The sequence below is a fragment of the Phyllostomus discolor genome, chromosome 5 (genome assembly GCF_004126475.2).
Source record: "Phyllostomus discolor isolate MPI-MPIP mPhyDis1 chromosome 5, mPhyDis1.pri.v3, whole genome shotgun sequence".
NCBI classification, from domain to species: domain Eukaryota; kingdom Metazoa; phylum Chordata; class Mammalia; order Chiroptera; family Phyllostomidae; genus Phyllostomus; species Phyllostomus discolor.
The window spans coordinates 126,400,245-126,416,630 of NC_040907.2; the positions used below are offsets into that span (position 1 = coordinate 126,400,245).

The following is a 16,386-nucleotide window of genomic DNA, read 5'->3' on the forward strand; positions in this document are numbered from 1 at the left end:
GGATCCCAAGCGTCTAAGTCCACCTCCAGACGCCAGGACGCTGCCCCCACCCTTTCGGCCTCAGCGTTGCCACGTCTCGCGCGTCAGACGATCCTAGAGGGAGGAGGCGTGGCCAGGTCGGGCCAGCCCCCACGCCTGAAGCCCGCCCCTACGCGGAGGAGTCGCTGGTAGGGCGTCCGCTGGTTGCAGAGCTCCGTGATGTTACGGATGGGCGGGGCAAGTACGCCTCCGGAAGTCCCGGGGGAGGGGGTTACGTATATCCGGCGAGTAGCTGGCGTTCCCGGGTGCTGCTGGGCTGTGTGCTCACAGGAGGGTCGAAGCCGCCCGACGCTGCTGGAGGAGCCTGTTGGGCCGTAAGTCGGGAGACTGCGGCAAAGGAAAGAGCCGGGGTCGGACAGGCTGGGGTGGACGACAGAAGGGTCGGGGCGGAGATCGGCGCAAGCGGAGTGGGGGGCGGGGGAAGTGACACGCAGGCGGTTATGTGGGGCCGTGGGACTGGTTCTGGGCGGGGATGGGCAGACTTGTCCGGGTCAGCTCAGCCTTGTGCCTGCTTCTAGGGTAGCAGGTCGATCAGCATTCCGTTCGGGGGTCTTGCAGCTACTTGGCGGGATAACAGTTTTCTTGTTTATACTGTGCACCCTGGTTTACAAAAAGGCTTCACATCTCCTGTCTCAGATGAGCCTTGCATTACAACCCTCGGTGAGGCCGATGAGAGACCTTTGTGATTATCCTTGTCTCGCATACTGGGGACTGAGGCTCTCCGAGGCACAGTGAATTGTCCAAGGCCCCAGAGATAGCAAGTGTGAGCGTTGGAACCAGTCCTCCTGCCTCCTAGTCCTAGGATCCACACCGCGCACCGCCCCCCCCACCCCCTTCAGCTGTTATCCGATGGCCTTGGTTGAACACCATATTTTCGCCTTTCACTTCCCACTTTTAACTCCCACTCTGTTTTCAGTTCATGGAAAAATTTCTTCATGTTCATTTGATATAGATTAATGTTTACTTCACGATTCCAGCCAAATGGTCAGAAGCACATTTGTGAGCATCGCCATTAGATTGTCTTATTAGTACTCTCTTGCTCTTTTCTTTACTTTGCTTCCATCTGCTTAGGTTGGGGATTTATGGAACTGTGCAATAGGTCTGGCCTTTGACATATACCCTGTAGGTAAGCACGTTCCTTAGCTAAAAGCCAGCTGCTGTATCTGAATATGTAGAAGAAATGATGCATAGACTCTTTATTGGCTAATGGTGGGCCTGGTGCTTTTCCTTTTTATTTATTTGATCAGTGAGTCGTGAAATTTGCAAATTTTAGTTTTGGGGACATTTTTAGTGCTTTTGTTGGTAGTTCAGAGCCCTTATATTTAGAATACTCTTATTTGTCATGAGATGCCATAAGGTGGTAGAGTGGATCAAGGATAAAAGATATTATAAGTGGAATGCTAGTTGTTAACATATAATTCAAAATGTGTGATGCATTGTAAGGAAGAAAACTTTAGAAGATTATCATGAGTGTAGTTGGTGTGGTTAAGGAAGTTTTATGTTTTTTAAAAAGCAATTTAATGATTTTGATTTTAATTTGATGTGGTATTAAGAGGAAGAGCTGTGACTTTGGTATTACAAGAGGAAGGTTGAGTTCTGGCACTGTTACTTTTTCAGCTGAGCAGTCTTTGTTAGGCCAGCTAACCTAGGAGTGTCAGCATTCTGATTGTTCCTGCCTGGTGGGGCGGGTGTGAGAAGGAAATGAGGCATGTGTGCAGCCACTGCACACACTGTAAAACTGCGCACGAAGGAGTACAAATCCTAAGATCTCAAAGATGGAGGTGCCATGAAATTAGGGTAGCAATGCAACACAATTCTTTGTGTCCAATTATGGCCTTTATTATTTTTTATAACGTCACCTGAAGGATTTCTTCAAGCACTCTCCATAGATCATTCTGATGGGAAGAATCATAGGACCTTTAAAGCAGGTTATGTCAAGGGAAAATAAATTGAAAATAAAAATAGTTCATTGACCATGAAAAATTCCTTAAAATGGGGTTTTCCTCTTGTCGCCTTCTGAGAATTCATCTAGTTGGGAATACTTCTAAAATGATGTGCTAAAACTTTACAAAGAGGCTGTGAAGTACTAACTGCAAACCAGGGTAGTGCAGATGAATGCATGTGTTGGAGTTCAAAAGACTTACCAGGCTGGAAGTGACCTAAATGAGAGGTGCTTTCTAAAGGCGATCTGCACTTTTCCCAGTGGTAGACTGAGCAGAGTAGGGGAGGGCGACTGGTGTGTGGGGACTGCAGAGGAGTGGCCTGTCGTCCTTTTAGTGGAAAGTTAAGCACAGGAACATTGAACGTTTATGGAAGTCACTGGACTTCTTAAAGTATAGGACAAGTTTCCAGACAAAACTATTATTTAACATGCTAAATTTGTTCTTTCTGCCAAAGTGTATTTACATATTACTAAAAGGAATAAAACCTTATTTAGTGTCTTCTTATAAAGGTTTTTGCTGTCAGTCTCCACCCTCACTCAAACCCCTATTCTTCATCTTGCTGTCCATAAGAACCATGGGAAATAAGCATTAAGCAGTCCCTAAAGTTTATAGGTGAGGCCACAGGCCTGATTAAAAACAAAACAAACAAAGCAAAAGAGAAACATTAATTGGATGGAAAAGAACAGTAACTAACATGCATTGTCTCCATTTTCCAGTTTATTATTCATTTAGCATTCTTTCAATGAAGAATATATAGGTAGGCTTTCCCCTGTCCCCCAATCCTCACCTGAGGACATGCTTGTTGATTTTAGAGATAGGGGAGAGGAGTGGGGTAGAGAAAGAGAGAGAAACATCCATTGGTCGCTTCTCATATACACCCTGACCAGGGATCAAACCCACAACCTAGGTATGTGCCCTGACCTGGAATCGAACCCGAGACCTTTCAGTTTACGGGATGATGGTCCAACAAACTGAGCCACACCAGCCAGGGCTAGGTAGGTTTTCATGGAATACCCCTTTACAAGTTAGTAGTAAAAGTAACACAACTGAATTTTGTTAATTTTCTTGAAAAAAACAAAATGTCATGAAAAGTTTTATTTGTAAGCAGTTGGTCACATCTAGTATAAAGCCATGTGTTCAGGTGCTGTTGATGATGGACAGAAATGAAAATGGGTGATCTTTCTATTTTTTTGTACCAAATCTGATACTGAGGCAAAAGTTCAGTGTGACCAGAAAATGCTGCCTTTGAGAAACATTAGCACCTATCATTGGCTCAAGATCCTCCTCTCTCAACTTTTATTCAGAGGTCCTCTTGCTTATTGCCAATGTATGTCGACCTTTCTGTAGCTTTGGATCATCTTTGGTTTTGTTTAGGCCTATGGGAAACAGTAGACGGTAATATCAGTACTAATTAAGGTATGTACTTGGCTGGGAAACCTCCACAGTGCCCTGAATGGATATTGTTATTTTAAGAAAATCCATATTTGTAAAGTGTTGAGATCTTGGTTATTCACATTACAAAAGGGTTCTCTTATTACTGTTTCATGGCTTTCCAAAATAATGGTATCATCTCTTTTATAAGTTGATACATATCTGCAACAGGGACTAAACGAATATTGTTTAAGAAGAGATAGCAAAAAGGAAATGAAAGCAAGATGAAAAAAACAAACAAAAAGAAGAGATAGCATTGATAAATCCAGCGGGGCAAATTGTGACTTTTTAGAGCAGTTTACAAGGATGGGTTACTGTGCTTTTCATTCCAGTTAATATGCTTTTTTTCATTCTTATTTCCTCCTTAATGATTGATATGAAATTTTGATACAGATAATTGATGGGACTGATTTCCTAGAGGTTTTGTTAACTGGTGGACAGCAGTGGTGTTTCTAGGGAATGTGAATCAGCAGCTTCCGGGAGGAGTGAGCCACACAGTAAAAGAGGAAAGTATATCTTCAATTCCTAGTTTTCTGAGTATCATAGATTGGAAACTGTTAGAAAATCAGGAGTTTCTGCAGATCAAAGACCCCAGAGACTTCCCTCCAGGGTGCAAATCCAATCCTTTGTTTTCTCATGCCCAAAAGCATGGGACTGTAAATGTGCATCAGGATCAGGGAGTAAGAATTAACTTCTCCAGAACTGTATAGCATTCAGAAAGCTAATGTTTGCTGCTTTCATATTTTACACAGGTAGTAAGCATTAATAATGTCTTTCATCTTTGAGTGGATCTACAATGGCTTCAGCAGTGTGCTCCAGTTCCTAGGTAAAGTCACTTTCTTTGGAATATATCATAGGTTTTAAACTTTTCTGTATTTCCTCCAGCAGTTTAAATACAAGCAGTGTTTAATATATAGAGAGGAAAATTACGTTAATTTTTTTTCTCTTTTAGGACTCTATAAGAAGTCTGGAAAACTTGTATTCTTGGGCTTGGACAATGCAGGCAAAACCACTCTTCTACATATGCTCAAAGATGACAGATTGGGCCAACATGTTCCTACATTACATCCGAGTAGGTTTGAAAATACCAGGTGACCTTTTGATATCTAAACGTCGGTGTCAAGGTTGGAGGATGAATCCCCAATAGATGTAGTTTTTGTCTTAACCAAGGTCCCAGAAGACAGCTCACTTGAAAAAAATTCCCTCCAGCACACACTTAGGTCACATACTCGTAAATCTCAACCTCTGGAACACTGTCACTCTCCGTTCTCACTAGTCCTTAACGGGACAGGTCTCCCTTATCTACTTCTAAGTAGCAGCTAATTAGAGAAAAAGAAACTTGGCTTTTAAAAATAATTTAAGAATATTTTCACTCTTGTATTCTTTTCTTTACAAGGTGAAAGCTGTGTTAAGTTTTGCATTTGTATTGACTTGCAATACTTGTAGCTGGGCCTTGTTTGGAGGTAGGAGTTTATTTCTTTCCTCACTATTGATAATTTTTCAGCATCAGAAGAGCTGACGATTGCTGGAATGACCTTTACAACTTTTGATCTCGGTGGGCATGAGCAAGGTAAGAAATGATTCAGTGGAAGGATGGTATTGACTTATGATTCATTTTGTACCCCTCCTCTTTTTTTTTTAAGCAGTGTATCATTTTTACCTTTTAAATTGCTTGCATTTAGGATTGAGATCTTATTTAACAAAGTTGATTTATTCACTTATTTTAAAGTAATTTCCAAATTTTCAAAAGTTTCATAAATAATAGAGAACTCCACTTCTTTATACCTTTTGTCCAGATTTATCAGTCTCCCTTTCTATATAATACACATTAATATTTATTTTTCTTGGACCATTTATGAGTTCTTTATTCTCTCTGATTAGTTAATATTTAGTGCATATTTTCCAAGAACAAGAATGTTCCCTTGTACAATTTTAGTTTTCAAACCCAGGAAGTTGTATTTTTATCTATTTTATAGTGCATAGTCCTTTTTCTGGTTAATTGTCCCAATAATCTTTATAGAATTCTTCCTTTTAAACATGATGCAATACAGTATCACATTGAACTTAATCATGTTTCTTTTATATCCTTTTTTCAATGCAGTGTAATTATATAGGAAATTAAGTATTATTTGTAAGTTATTTCAAGCTTGTCAGAAGTTGTAAAAATAATACACAGTAATAACTACTTGTGATCACTCTGATCTCAATTGATATTTTGTATACTTTGCCCATTTTGGGTCATTTTCTTTTACCCTCTTGTTCTCAGTGCATTCTGCTCTACTCAGGCTGTGTCTCTTTGGTTACCAGCTTCCTGTCAGGTGTCTTATATGTATTTTAGAGGCATACAGAGTGAGGCATCTTTATATGGTATGCACTCGCTTTACGTTTGGCCAGACTCCAGGCTCGGGAGTAAAACATTTAAGATGTGGGAATAAGTATTCTGTAAAGGTAGAAGAAAGAGCCAATTAAGATTCTTTCAGATTTACTCAATAGTTATTAAATTGAGTTGAAAAGTTTCCTATTGGAGCCATTATGTTAGGTAGACTCTTAATAAAGCTTTTTAAAAGTTTATTAAAAAATAGAATTATGGTAACTTTAATCGTTCTGCCAAAAATTTTAGCTGAAAGGCCAGAAGCAATCCAGATAATTTTATAGTCACTGATTTTATTAGCATATAATGCATTTATTTAATATTTATATGCTACAAAATCATATATGTAGTATGATTTTATAAAATACGTGTACAGAAAAGAAATTTTGAAAAAATATACAAAACCATTAGGAGTGTGTGTGTTTTGATAGAGGATTACAGATTATCTTGGGGTTTTTTTTTTAGTTCCTATAATAAGCTTTTATTATTTTCATTTGGGTAGGAAAGGGTATATGGTGTCTTTTCTGCTTCTTTTGAAAAGATTTGTAACTGCTTACAAATTTAAACCAGAGGTGACACAGTCATAAGCTGAACTGAGAACATTGGGTGAATGCAGAGCAGTAGGTATTTTTAGACACCTGAACTAGGAATTGTGTATCTGGTGTGATAATTTAGCTTTCAGGTTTTGATAGAGTAAGAAGGGAAATGTGTTTATGTACATAGTTTTGTTTGAGGAAAATTTATTTAACAAAGTTTTCCGTAGTAACCTAACTGCTATTATACAGAAGTTACTAAAATACTGTACATTTGGAAATTTCCATGTATATATCTCTCCTTTTTTATATGTATATAACTTAAAAATTTAACTTAAAAAGGTAGTCTAGACTCACTGTAACAAATTCAGTATACAATCAATATACAAATATGGAAGGTAAAAATGAAAGTTTCAGAGGTTAACCATTATTAACTGTTTGATGTAGAGATGCTTGCTTAGTCATTCCATTGAAAGAACTAGAAATGAATGGCTTAGAGATTATAATTTAGGTTAAAGCATTGCTTCCTAAACCATTAACATTTTATGTTATAGACATAAAAATAAAATGTATAGGGCATACTGGGTCAGATATGGGAGATCGAGGTGGTTGGCCTGGGAACTTCAAACACCTGTCAGCCCAGACTCCCTGAGGGCTGAGTGAGTGTGTCATATACTAACACATGAGGTAGTTAGAAAATAACTTTGGACTAAAGTTTTATGGACAAGTAATTTGCATCATGGTATTTTAACTCAGGCATTGCAAAGTAAAATGGCTTCAGGGCGAGGAAGGTGATTTAATTGAGTGAAATTGACTGGGTGGAAAGAAGGTGGAAAGTGGTGGAAACTGAACAGCCCAGGTCTCATCCAAAGGGGTGTGTGGGTACATAGGCAAGGGACTGTCAGGTGTTGCAGTTTTTAAGAAAATCAGGCCCAAACCCCTTGTTTTTGTGTTTTAAAAAATCATTCAGTTCATGGACCATTAGTTTATGCCTTCTATTCTGACTTAATAATGGCTAAGAGTTAGAAAATCATATAGAGTTTAATGCTGTTGAGACCTGGCTAAGATTTGACTATTTCATAGACCAGGTTATTCATTTTCAAAATACATATATTTTTTATTGATGCAGCTTTGAACTTTTTTTTTTTTTTTAGCACGTCGGGTTTGGAAAAATTATCTCCCGGCAATTAATGGGATTGTCTTTCTGGTGGATTGTGCAGATCATCCTCGCCTCATGGAATCCAAAGCCGAACTTAATGTATGTTTATGTTTTTTTCCATCCTTGGCCTGTATTTATTTTAAGGAATACAGCTCAATAGTGCCAATATTTAATCATTCCAGTTAACATTTGATAAAGGTCCTAGTTAGGGAAGAAACTTTCAAAATCTACAACATTGCTTTTCAGTGTCCTAAGGAAACAGCTTGAACTTAAATAAATTAACATTATTTATCATAGGGTGAGTCTATGTCCAGTTTGCTCAGGAATAGTCCTCAGTTTATGTCTGTTGTCTTGGCGTAATTAATGTCTTTCCCTTTTACATATCACATATGACCAGGTGAAACCTTGGAAGAGATTAGTGTTCTTTGCATTTGAGTCTGCCTTCTCAGGTTGTGGCTGCCCACCCTCGCACTGAGTGACCGGCCAGACCTCGAGTCTGTTCTCCGTCTTCAGTTTTGGTTACGTGCAGGGCGCGGTGCTGTCAGGGTGCACTTCAGGCTTTCACCGTTCTCAGCACTGCAGTTCCTCGGCTTGATAACTTCTCTCCTGTTGCCTTCGTTATTTTTACTGCCCTGTGCCTCCTTTCTCTTTGATTTATAACGGTCTCTTGTACTCTTGTTCCTGGAAGTTTGAACATGTCTCAAGTTTATGTTTCTTGAATCCCTGTCTCATATAGAATCCCCTACAGGGTAGTCCTTCCCTTACTTGACCCCTTGGCATTGGCCATTCTCTCTCTTTTTGAAAATATTTTATTTATTTATTTTTAGAGAGAGGGAGAGAAACACCGATGTGAGAGAGAAACATCGATCAGTTGCCTCTAGTGTGCACCCCGATGGGGACTGAACCCATAACCCAGGCGTGTGTCCTAACTGGGAATGGACCCATCAGTCTTTCACCTTGTGGGATGATACCTAACCAACTGAGCCACACTGGTCAGGGCAGTTCTCTCTTTCTCTAAACCCGTCTTTATATTCTTGGTTTTGGTGTTTCTCGCTGTCTCTGGCTAATACGTCTCAGACTCATTCACAAGTACCATTTCCTCTGCTTAGCCCTTAAATCTTGTCGTCCCCCCCCCCGCCCCCACCTCCAGGGTCTATACTTTCTCCTAGGCTGGTCCGTGCTATTTGCATTCCTTCATCTGCCACTCACATGTCAGTGACTCTCAAATGGGTATCTGTTGTCTATGCCTTTTTTGAGCTTTGGCCTCATACATGATGCTGCCTGTTAGACAACTCTCCCAGAATGGAACTGTTGAGCTCCCCCACCATCTACCTGGGCGTGCAGCTGTGTCCCTGTGAATTACTGTGGATTCCACCACCACCCTGCTGCACTTGTCATTGCCTTTATATTCATTAGTAGATCTCTGTAATCCTCGGGATACCGTCCACAGATCTGCATAACACATAAGCTCTTTCATGAGCGTGCCTCTGTTTATTTCTCTGGTGTCTTTTCTGTCACCTTGAACTGCATTTTGGACATAGAGAACAATTTGCCCTTCCTTGAGTATGCAGAAGTGGCTATCTCTGTCTGGCTTTCTCACCTGATCCCCTACCCTCTTTTGCTGATAAATTTCAAAATGTCTTTTAAGAGATCTCAGACTTCAGGTATGCTCACGTCTAGGAATCCTTCTGTTACCACTCAGATTGTTAGACTCTCCGCCTTATCAATGTCTGTTGTCTTTACTGTTTATTTTTTATAGGTCTGTGAACTTAAATGGAAGGAACCTTGTCTTATGTCTTTGAGAAACCCTTGTACCTAGCAAGACATCGGCCACATAGTAGGCACTTTGTTAACATGAATGAATGACTTCCTTACTTTGATTTTGTCATTTTCTGGAATGTAAGGTGGTCAGAGCATGTTTCCCTTTGTTTGTTTAACTGTAGTCTCCTTTCCTAGCTTTTCCTGTCAGTGAGTGCTAGATTCCCTGTGCAATATTGTGATTCATAAGAAATATGTGTTCGGTCATTCAGATGATCAAAAGTGTATTTCTCATATGTATATATGTCTTCATCCATGGTTCCAGTTACACAGTTCCTGGAATTGCCTAAGTGAGAGGCGCCCCCTTAGGTGTTCTTTGTTATGTTAATGACAAAAGGGGTGGGGGCTGGTTGCCTGGAGACCCCACCACAAAAAGGTTGGAATTTCAGCCCCATCTCCTGACCCCCAGGGAGGAGAGCAGGGCTGGAGGTTGAATCAGTTGCCAGTGGCCAAGGATTTAATCAGTCGTGACTGTGTAATAAAGCCTCTACAAGAACACAAATGACAGCAGTTGGAGAGCTCCTGGGTTGGTGAACACGTGGAGATTTGGGTAGAGCAGTGCGCGTGGATGCTTCAGGTCCTTTCCCCACACCTTGCTCTGTGCACCTCTTCCATCAGGCTGTTGGCCTGAGTTAAGAGCTGTTACAGTAAACCAACACTCAGTAAAATGGTTCTCTGAGTTCTGTGAATCATTCTGACAAATTAAACCTGAGGAAGGGGTTATGGGAACCTCTGATTCACACCTAGTTGGTCAGAAGTACGCGTGATAACCTGGACTTACTACCGGCATCTGTAGAGAAGCTGTGAGCAATGTAGGACTGAACCCTTAACCTGCAGAATTTGATGTTTCTGTCCAGGTTGATTGTGTCAAAATTGATTTGGATTGTAGGATACCCAGCTGGTGTCCCGAGAATTGCTTGTTGGCTGGAGAACCTCCCCACACACTGGAATTGGTACCAGAACTGATTCCCCCGGGCTTGAAATCTCTGTCAGCTTTGGTTCCTCTTTCATTTGTCTTCTACTTGAAACGTCAGTCTCTTTGCTCCTTTACTCCAAAATGCCGGCTGCACTATTCATTATGTGCTGCCACCTTAGGCTAGGTCATCATCTCTTACCTGAGCACCACAGATAGATACTATTTGTGAATTCATTGTACTAAAAGCATATAGATTTTCTCCTTTAACTTTTGGATTTGGAGTCTTGAGGGTCTATTGCAGCTAACCCCTCAAACTGTCACCATAATGTTGGTCATCCCTTGCCATCCCATTTCTTCTGTCACTGCATGTCAGCATAGATGCTTTAACCCAGCCAGGTGGTACCCCATGCGGCTTCCTGAATTCTCGTCCTACTGTAAAGTTGTTGCTTATATTCTACCTCTCCAAATGTTGTCCCTCCTTCAGAGCCCCGTTGAGCTTCTGCATCTTCGCTAAGACTTTCCTCAAGTCCACATTGACAGTTCATTCCTCTGATTGCCTTTTAGTATTTATATTCTGTCCCCATTCATTGTGACACTTAATCATCCACTTGCCTTGCTTTGTTGCCAGAGGCATGAACATAGAGGGCAGATTTCTTGAGGCTAGGGATGTGTTTTACCCTTCCCTTTGTAACCCTGTCAGCACCTGAGGTAGCATCTTGAACACGTTGGGCACTCAGTGAGCACTTGGGGGGGAGGGTGGTTCCTGTGGTCATTCTTGAGACTCTGTAGCCCAAACATTCCTGCTTCTAGGACTGTGCTCAGTGGATAGCCTGAGGATGTTCTGTGTCTGAGTGACGTAGCTCAGAGTTAAAGTTGGGCTGGTTCTGCTGCCTTGTAAAGTAGATACAGCCTTAAGTTGCCATCATTTTGAGGCCATTGGGGGATTTTTGCCTAATGTCAAGGTATTTTTACAGGCCTCTTATCTAATATTAAGAATGTTATATATAATGTCAAGATTAAACTTTGAGTCAGTCACTCAGGTGTAAAGGTGATTAGATTTTCACTTTACATTTGATACCTTATAGCTCAGAGGTGTCAAACTCATTTTCCCCGGGGGCCACATCAGCCCTGTGGTTGCCTTCCAAGGGCTGAATGTAATTTTAGGTGTGTATAAATGTAACTGCTCCTTAACTTTTAAGTGAGAGCTCAGTGCTGCCGCCAGAAAGACACAAGGTGCCAGGCTGGATAAAACAAGGGGGAGCGGCCTGCGGGCCTTGTGTTTATCACCTGTGTTATAGATAGTGAACATCAGTGATTTTCATGATCTGGTGGGCTTTTATAGATTTATCACTTATTTTTTTAAAATTTTGTCTTTAGGCTTTAATGACTGATGAAACAATATCCAATGTGCCAATCCTTATCTTGGGTAACAAAATTGACAGATCAGATGCAATCAGTGAAGAAAAACTCCGTGAGATATTTGGGCTTTATGGGCAGACCACAGGAAAGGTAAGAGAAAAATCTTCAGGGGACATATTACGAAGGAAATTCACAGATTTTGAAACAACTTTTTTGCATAGTTCCTCGGTCTTGGCTCTTGGTTATCTCTTTCTTCCCAGAAGTGCTTTCTTTAATATGTTTAGTTTCCCTTGTTCTTCATGAGTGTCACACATGCATGAATTCTTAATTTCTTCAGTATAATCTGCTATTAGCATGTATTTCTGAATGTTTGTATTAGTGTGAATATCTTTATTTCTAAAAAGTCCCAGACCTCTTTTGTCCATCAAAGACCATGCTGGTTCTATGGGTCACAGTGGCCTTTTTCTCATTTTGCTGCATTAGCTGGCCAGTGAGTGGGGGTGTGTCCAAAGCAAATGCTCTTCATAGAGAAAGCAGCTGGGACTAGGACTGTGTTGTCCTGTAAGCACAAAGCCATGGGGAAGGCACCTGTGTTGCCTTGACCACATTTTTGTAATTAATCCCTCCTTAGATTTGCTTTGGAGGAATGAAGAAAGTGATCTTTGTGATCACCCTTTCATGTTTTGCCCTCATGAGGGTGTTCACAAGCCTTTCTTGGTTTTTGTCTCCCTTAGGGGAATGTGACCCTGAAGGAGCTGAACGCCCGCCCCATGGAAGTGTTCATGTGCAGCGTGCTCAAGAGGCAAGGCTACGGCGAGGGCTTCCGCTGGCTCTCCCAGTACATTGACTGATGTTTGGACAGTGAAAATAAAAGAGTTTTACTTCTCTGGACTGATCCTATTCACAGCTTCCTCATGAACTTTTCTAATAGAACAAGGAAAGCTCTCCACAACCATGTCTGGCGTTGAGAAGCCAAGAATCTCTGTCAGCTCTCTCGGCGCCCAGTGGTGACGCGTGCTCTTTCCACACTGTCGGGAGGTAACGCTGCCCCGTGTGCGGGTGCAGGTCGGCACCCCAGGACTTGGAAGCAGGATTTGCTGGGGAAAGCTGCGTGCCCTCATGGGACACCTGTGAAGAAAAACACGTCTCACCACTGTGGTTGATTTCAAAAGAAAGTGATTCTATTTTTTAAAGAAAGTGTTGTTAATGTAATTGGTTTCCCTTCTAACTTTTTCAGTTTGTAATTTACTTGGTCCAGAGTTTTCTATTCCTTTTTTTTTAATCTAGTGAATGGCATATAGATACGTCATAAAATTATGCACAGATACATGTTGGAGGCCAGCGTTCATTCAAGCGAACCCAGTCCGTGGAGTTGGCAGGCTGGGGAGAGAAGCCCCCCGTCTGTCTGACTGCCTCGTGGCAGGTGGCAGCGCCTTGTGCTGGCAGAGCCCTGGCCTTGCAGTTGCAGCGGTTTCCACCGCGGGGAGCTAGGGTCATTCCTCATCACGGAGTGTGTAGCAGATTGTTCACGTGGAAGAGTTAATTACAGAGTGGGTTATTATTATTATTATTATTATTACTTATAAAGTTACAGATTTCAGCCAGTCTTCGCTTTTAATGAACTGTTGTGAAGTGTTATTTCTCATTGTAGCACCTTTTTCATGTTCGGTTATCAAAAGTGACTTTTGCCTCACGCAAGCGTTGAGGACATCTCCTGTGTTGTCATGCACTGCTGGTGTGTCAGTGGCTTTTGCACAGATTTTGGGGGGATTTTTCTGAATAGGAGAGTCATACAGGATAAAGTTAACAGCTTAAGGGCTCTTAACTCTTTGATTTGAGAACTTAAAAATCTGGTATTGTAGCATTTGGTTGAATCTAGGAAAGATTTACTCAGTGGACTTTAAATTTTCCACTGGCAGAATTTGATCTCTTTATTGGACTGTTCATGAGCTTTTTTCTTTTTTTTTTAATCAGTTACCAGGTTTTTTTGGTGTTTAAAGGTTAACATCTGTAGCTTTTCCAGATTTTTTTTTGCATGAAATTATCTTTCTCTCTAAGCTGGGGAAACTCTAACCCAAAAGCTTTGTGTGGTGCTGTTGTGTTTGAGCCAGCATCACTTACTGTCAGGCAGCAGTCGGTACCGAAGCCACCCTGTCCCCGGGAGTGTGATGAGGATTATTTTTACAGCTTTCCATTTTCTTAATGCCATGTGTGAAATTGGATTTTCATGATCTTAACCAATTTTCTATCCTTGCAGTAAAAGTGATAGGATTGGAGGTGGTCTAAAGATGGGAAGATATCTTTGTTCATTTTTCCTTTAATGAAAAATCAGAAGTAGTTTCCTCAAAATTGAAAATTGTGATAATGGTGCTTATTTTGCAGATGATTGAATTCAGTGGATTCTTGCTTATAACGTGAAGGAAGGGAAAGTGTGCGTAATATATTTTTGGAGTGAGAGAGTATTGTTCTTTAGTTGGATTTCTTATTGTTAGCAGCGTCTTCAGGACTGTTAGGCAAGCATATTTTTTCGCTGCCGTGTACCAAATGCAGAGGCTCAGTGGAGTATGAGTCTGGAGTGAGCATGGCTTTCATTTATGAGCAAGCATAGCTGGATTAAGATCGTTGTTGGTTTGGAAAGGGGTTAAAGCCTTAAGTGAACAAGTCTGTCTAACCGTGAATTAGTTAACTTGCATACTTTTAATTTACTTTGGCTAAAGGTAACCCATACTTTCCTATCCAGAGACATGAGAAGTATGATTGCTTCACTGTTAGTTTTCTTGTTTTCCTCTTTTCCATTTTCCTTTAATCCCTTCGTAGCAAGCTAGAAACCTCTGGATTCTATGCAGAGCAGCTCTTTGTGAAAGTGGTTTGTTTTGGCCACTGGAGAAAGAGGGGATTGAAAAGTCAAGTAGCACCTGTCTGTTTCTTGCCCCACAGAAAACACTGTTCCCATCATAACAGAGTAGGAAGCAGCTGCCAGAAGGAGCTCGGCCTCTAACAGGATCAGAGCTTGTACAGGAACTTCCATGGACTGAGACTTTCCATTTCTGTTTTACCAGAGTGTGTATACGTCCTATTTCTCGAAGAGTAAACAGTCATTTACAAAAGAAAGTCAATCTGTAGCCTAAGCATTTTAATAAAAAGTTAAAACAAAGTTGCTGTCTTGCTACCCCCCCTTTTTTTTTTTTTTTGCATTGGGTTGTGAATTTCAACACATCATGACATTTGTTGTGCTGGGAAAAGCCAAAATTTTTCCTATTTATGGGAAGAAATATATACAATGGGTGTGAGAGACTTAAATCTTGGTACCAGGAAAAAAAGGCTAAGCCAATTTACACATTCTACTAGAAGCAGTACGTTAGTGCTATCTGAGAGCCTTGGAGCATGTTGTGGTCCCAGGTGATGTGGACTCCGGCCCACGAAGTCCATGTGTTGTGGCTGCAAGAGACAAATTCACATGGGCTGCGGAAGTCCAGTGGAGAAAAAGGGACGGCATGGCCACTCTAAGTGAGAGAGAGGGCCCCAGCCCCTACCTGGACAGGCTTTTATTGCTTTTCTGGGTATATTACATTGCGGAAGGTCCTCATTTACTATGCACAGGTTCGCTGTAGGTGATTACCTTTTACAGATAACAGAGGAAAGAATGTTACTGATTACTTCAAAGAGAAGGATGTCACAGATCAAGGGAAAAGTGGTTGAACTGGTTACACTCCATACTTGGGAGGTTTAGCACAGATCTTACGTGAGAGATACTAGAGATACGCCGTTAAGCATTTCCTGCCTCAATCCAGGGTGAGGGAGTCTCCATACACTGCACAAATCTTTGTTTTAGTTGTGTTTTTATCTTTCTTGAGATAATAAAGCATAATATGCTGAAAATGTTGCGTATTTTCTTCCATCTTCAGTATTAATATTCGGCATTAAAATGGCTGCACAAAATTTCACCAATTTTGATGTGGTTTTTTTTAAATGCATGCTGACATGACAGCTGTCACAATACAATCTAACAAAATTGTTTTGAATGAAGTCAAAGATAATTAAGCACTGCTAGAGCCATCATATGGAGAAAACTAAACACTTTGGCCAACCCAAAAGAACGGGAAGCTAAATGTAAGGTTATTTTTGACTAAGTATTAAAATTATTGGAGGTGGCCTGTGATGGAAACTGATGTCCATGTTACTGTGAAAGGAGGCCATGGGTTCTATGTTCATATGAATTTGTGTTGCTTGAGTTGGAGTGGAACATGAGAACGGCTGAGTCAATGAGCCCAGTACTCAAGGGGGCTCACCTTGGCTGTTGGCCTAGACTTGGGACTTTATAGTGTGATGTGCCATAAACAGAAAAACCTGACATACAAGATTCTGGAGGCTTGAGCGTCACTAAGGGAGAATCAGTGGACTCCAGAGAGAAAGAAACCCGTTAATTGCTAGGTAGTTGGGATAATTGAGAGAGTTCACTGTGCTCAAGCCATCTGTGTCACAGATCCAAAACAAATAAAAAACAAACAGTGTTTGCTCTGGGAACTGCTCATTCCTCTCCTGCCTCCTGCTAAAATGGATGATTGTTTCCTTTTCTCACCCATGTTTGGTACTGGGAACACTGAGCATTACCCTGTGCTGTGCTGGGGCCAAACCAACCAGCATTAGCTTTATTCAAAAATGTGAGGCAGAAATGTAGTATAGTTTCAGTAGTTGAATAGTTTTCATTAATGCTGACAAATATGTACTAAAATAATATTACTAAAGTGTGTATTTTAGTGATAAGTGTCTACCTTGTGCTGACCGTTTTGGGGATATCCTGAAGCCCCTCAAAACAT

General features: G+C 41.0%; 1 protein-coding gene across 2 annotated transcripts; it reads left to right on the top strand.

The window, feature by feature from the left end:
- Positions 1-234: 234 nt before the first annotated feature.
- SAR1A (secretion associated Ras related GTPase 1A) lies at positions 235-14,723 on the top strand. Of its 2 annotated transcripts, XM_036026859.1 has the most exons (8): positions 247-353; positions 3,807-3,919; positions 4,166-4,239; positions 4,366-4,485; positions 4,918-4,983; positions 7,472-7,575; positions 11,588-11,719; positions 12,304-14,723. In XM_036026859.1, the coding sequence occupies exons 3-8, from the start codon at positions 4,182-4,184 to the stop codon at positions 12,418-12,420; spliced, it is 597 nt and encodes a 198-aa protein (XP_035882752.1). In that variant the 5' UTR covers positions 247-353; positions 3,807-3,919; positions 4,166-4,181; the 3' UTR covers positions 12,421-14,723. The 2 variants fall into 2 exon arrangements, with proteins under 2 accessions (XP_028367916.1, XP_035882752.1); XM_028512115.2 differs by lacking the exon at positions 3,807-3,919 and having other exon boundaries at positions 235-353.
- Positions 14,724-16,386: the final 1,663 nt, after the last annotated feature.

Excerpts from the sequence above, each read along its gene's own strand:
- SAR1A (XM_028512115.2), top strand. The coding sequence starts at position 4,182 with ATGTCTTTCATCTTTGAGTGGATCTACAATGGCTTCAGCAGTGTGCTC. Across the intron at positions 4,984-7,471 it reads TCTCGGTGGGCATGAGCAAG|CACGTCGGGTTTGGAAAAAT; the intron begins GTAAGAAATGAT and ends TTTTTTTTTTAG. Across the intron at positions 11,720-12,303 it reads ATGGGCAGACCACAGGAAAG|GGGAATGTGACCCTGAAGGA; the intron begins GTAAGAGAAAAA and ends TGTCTCCCTTAG.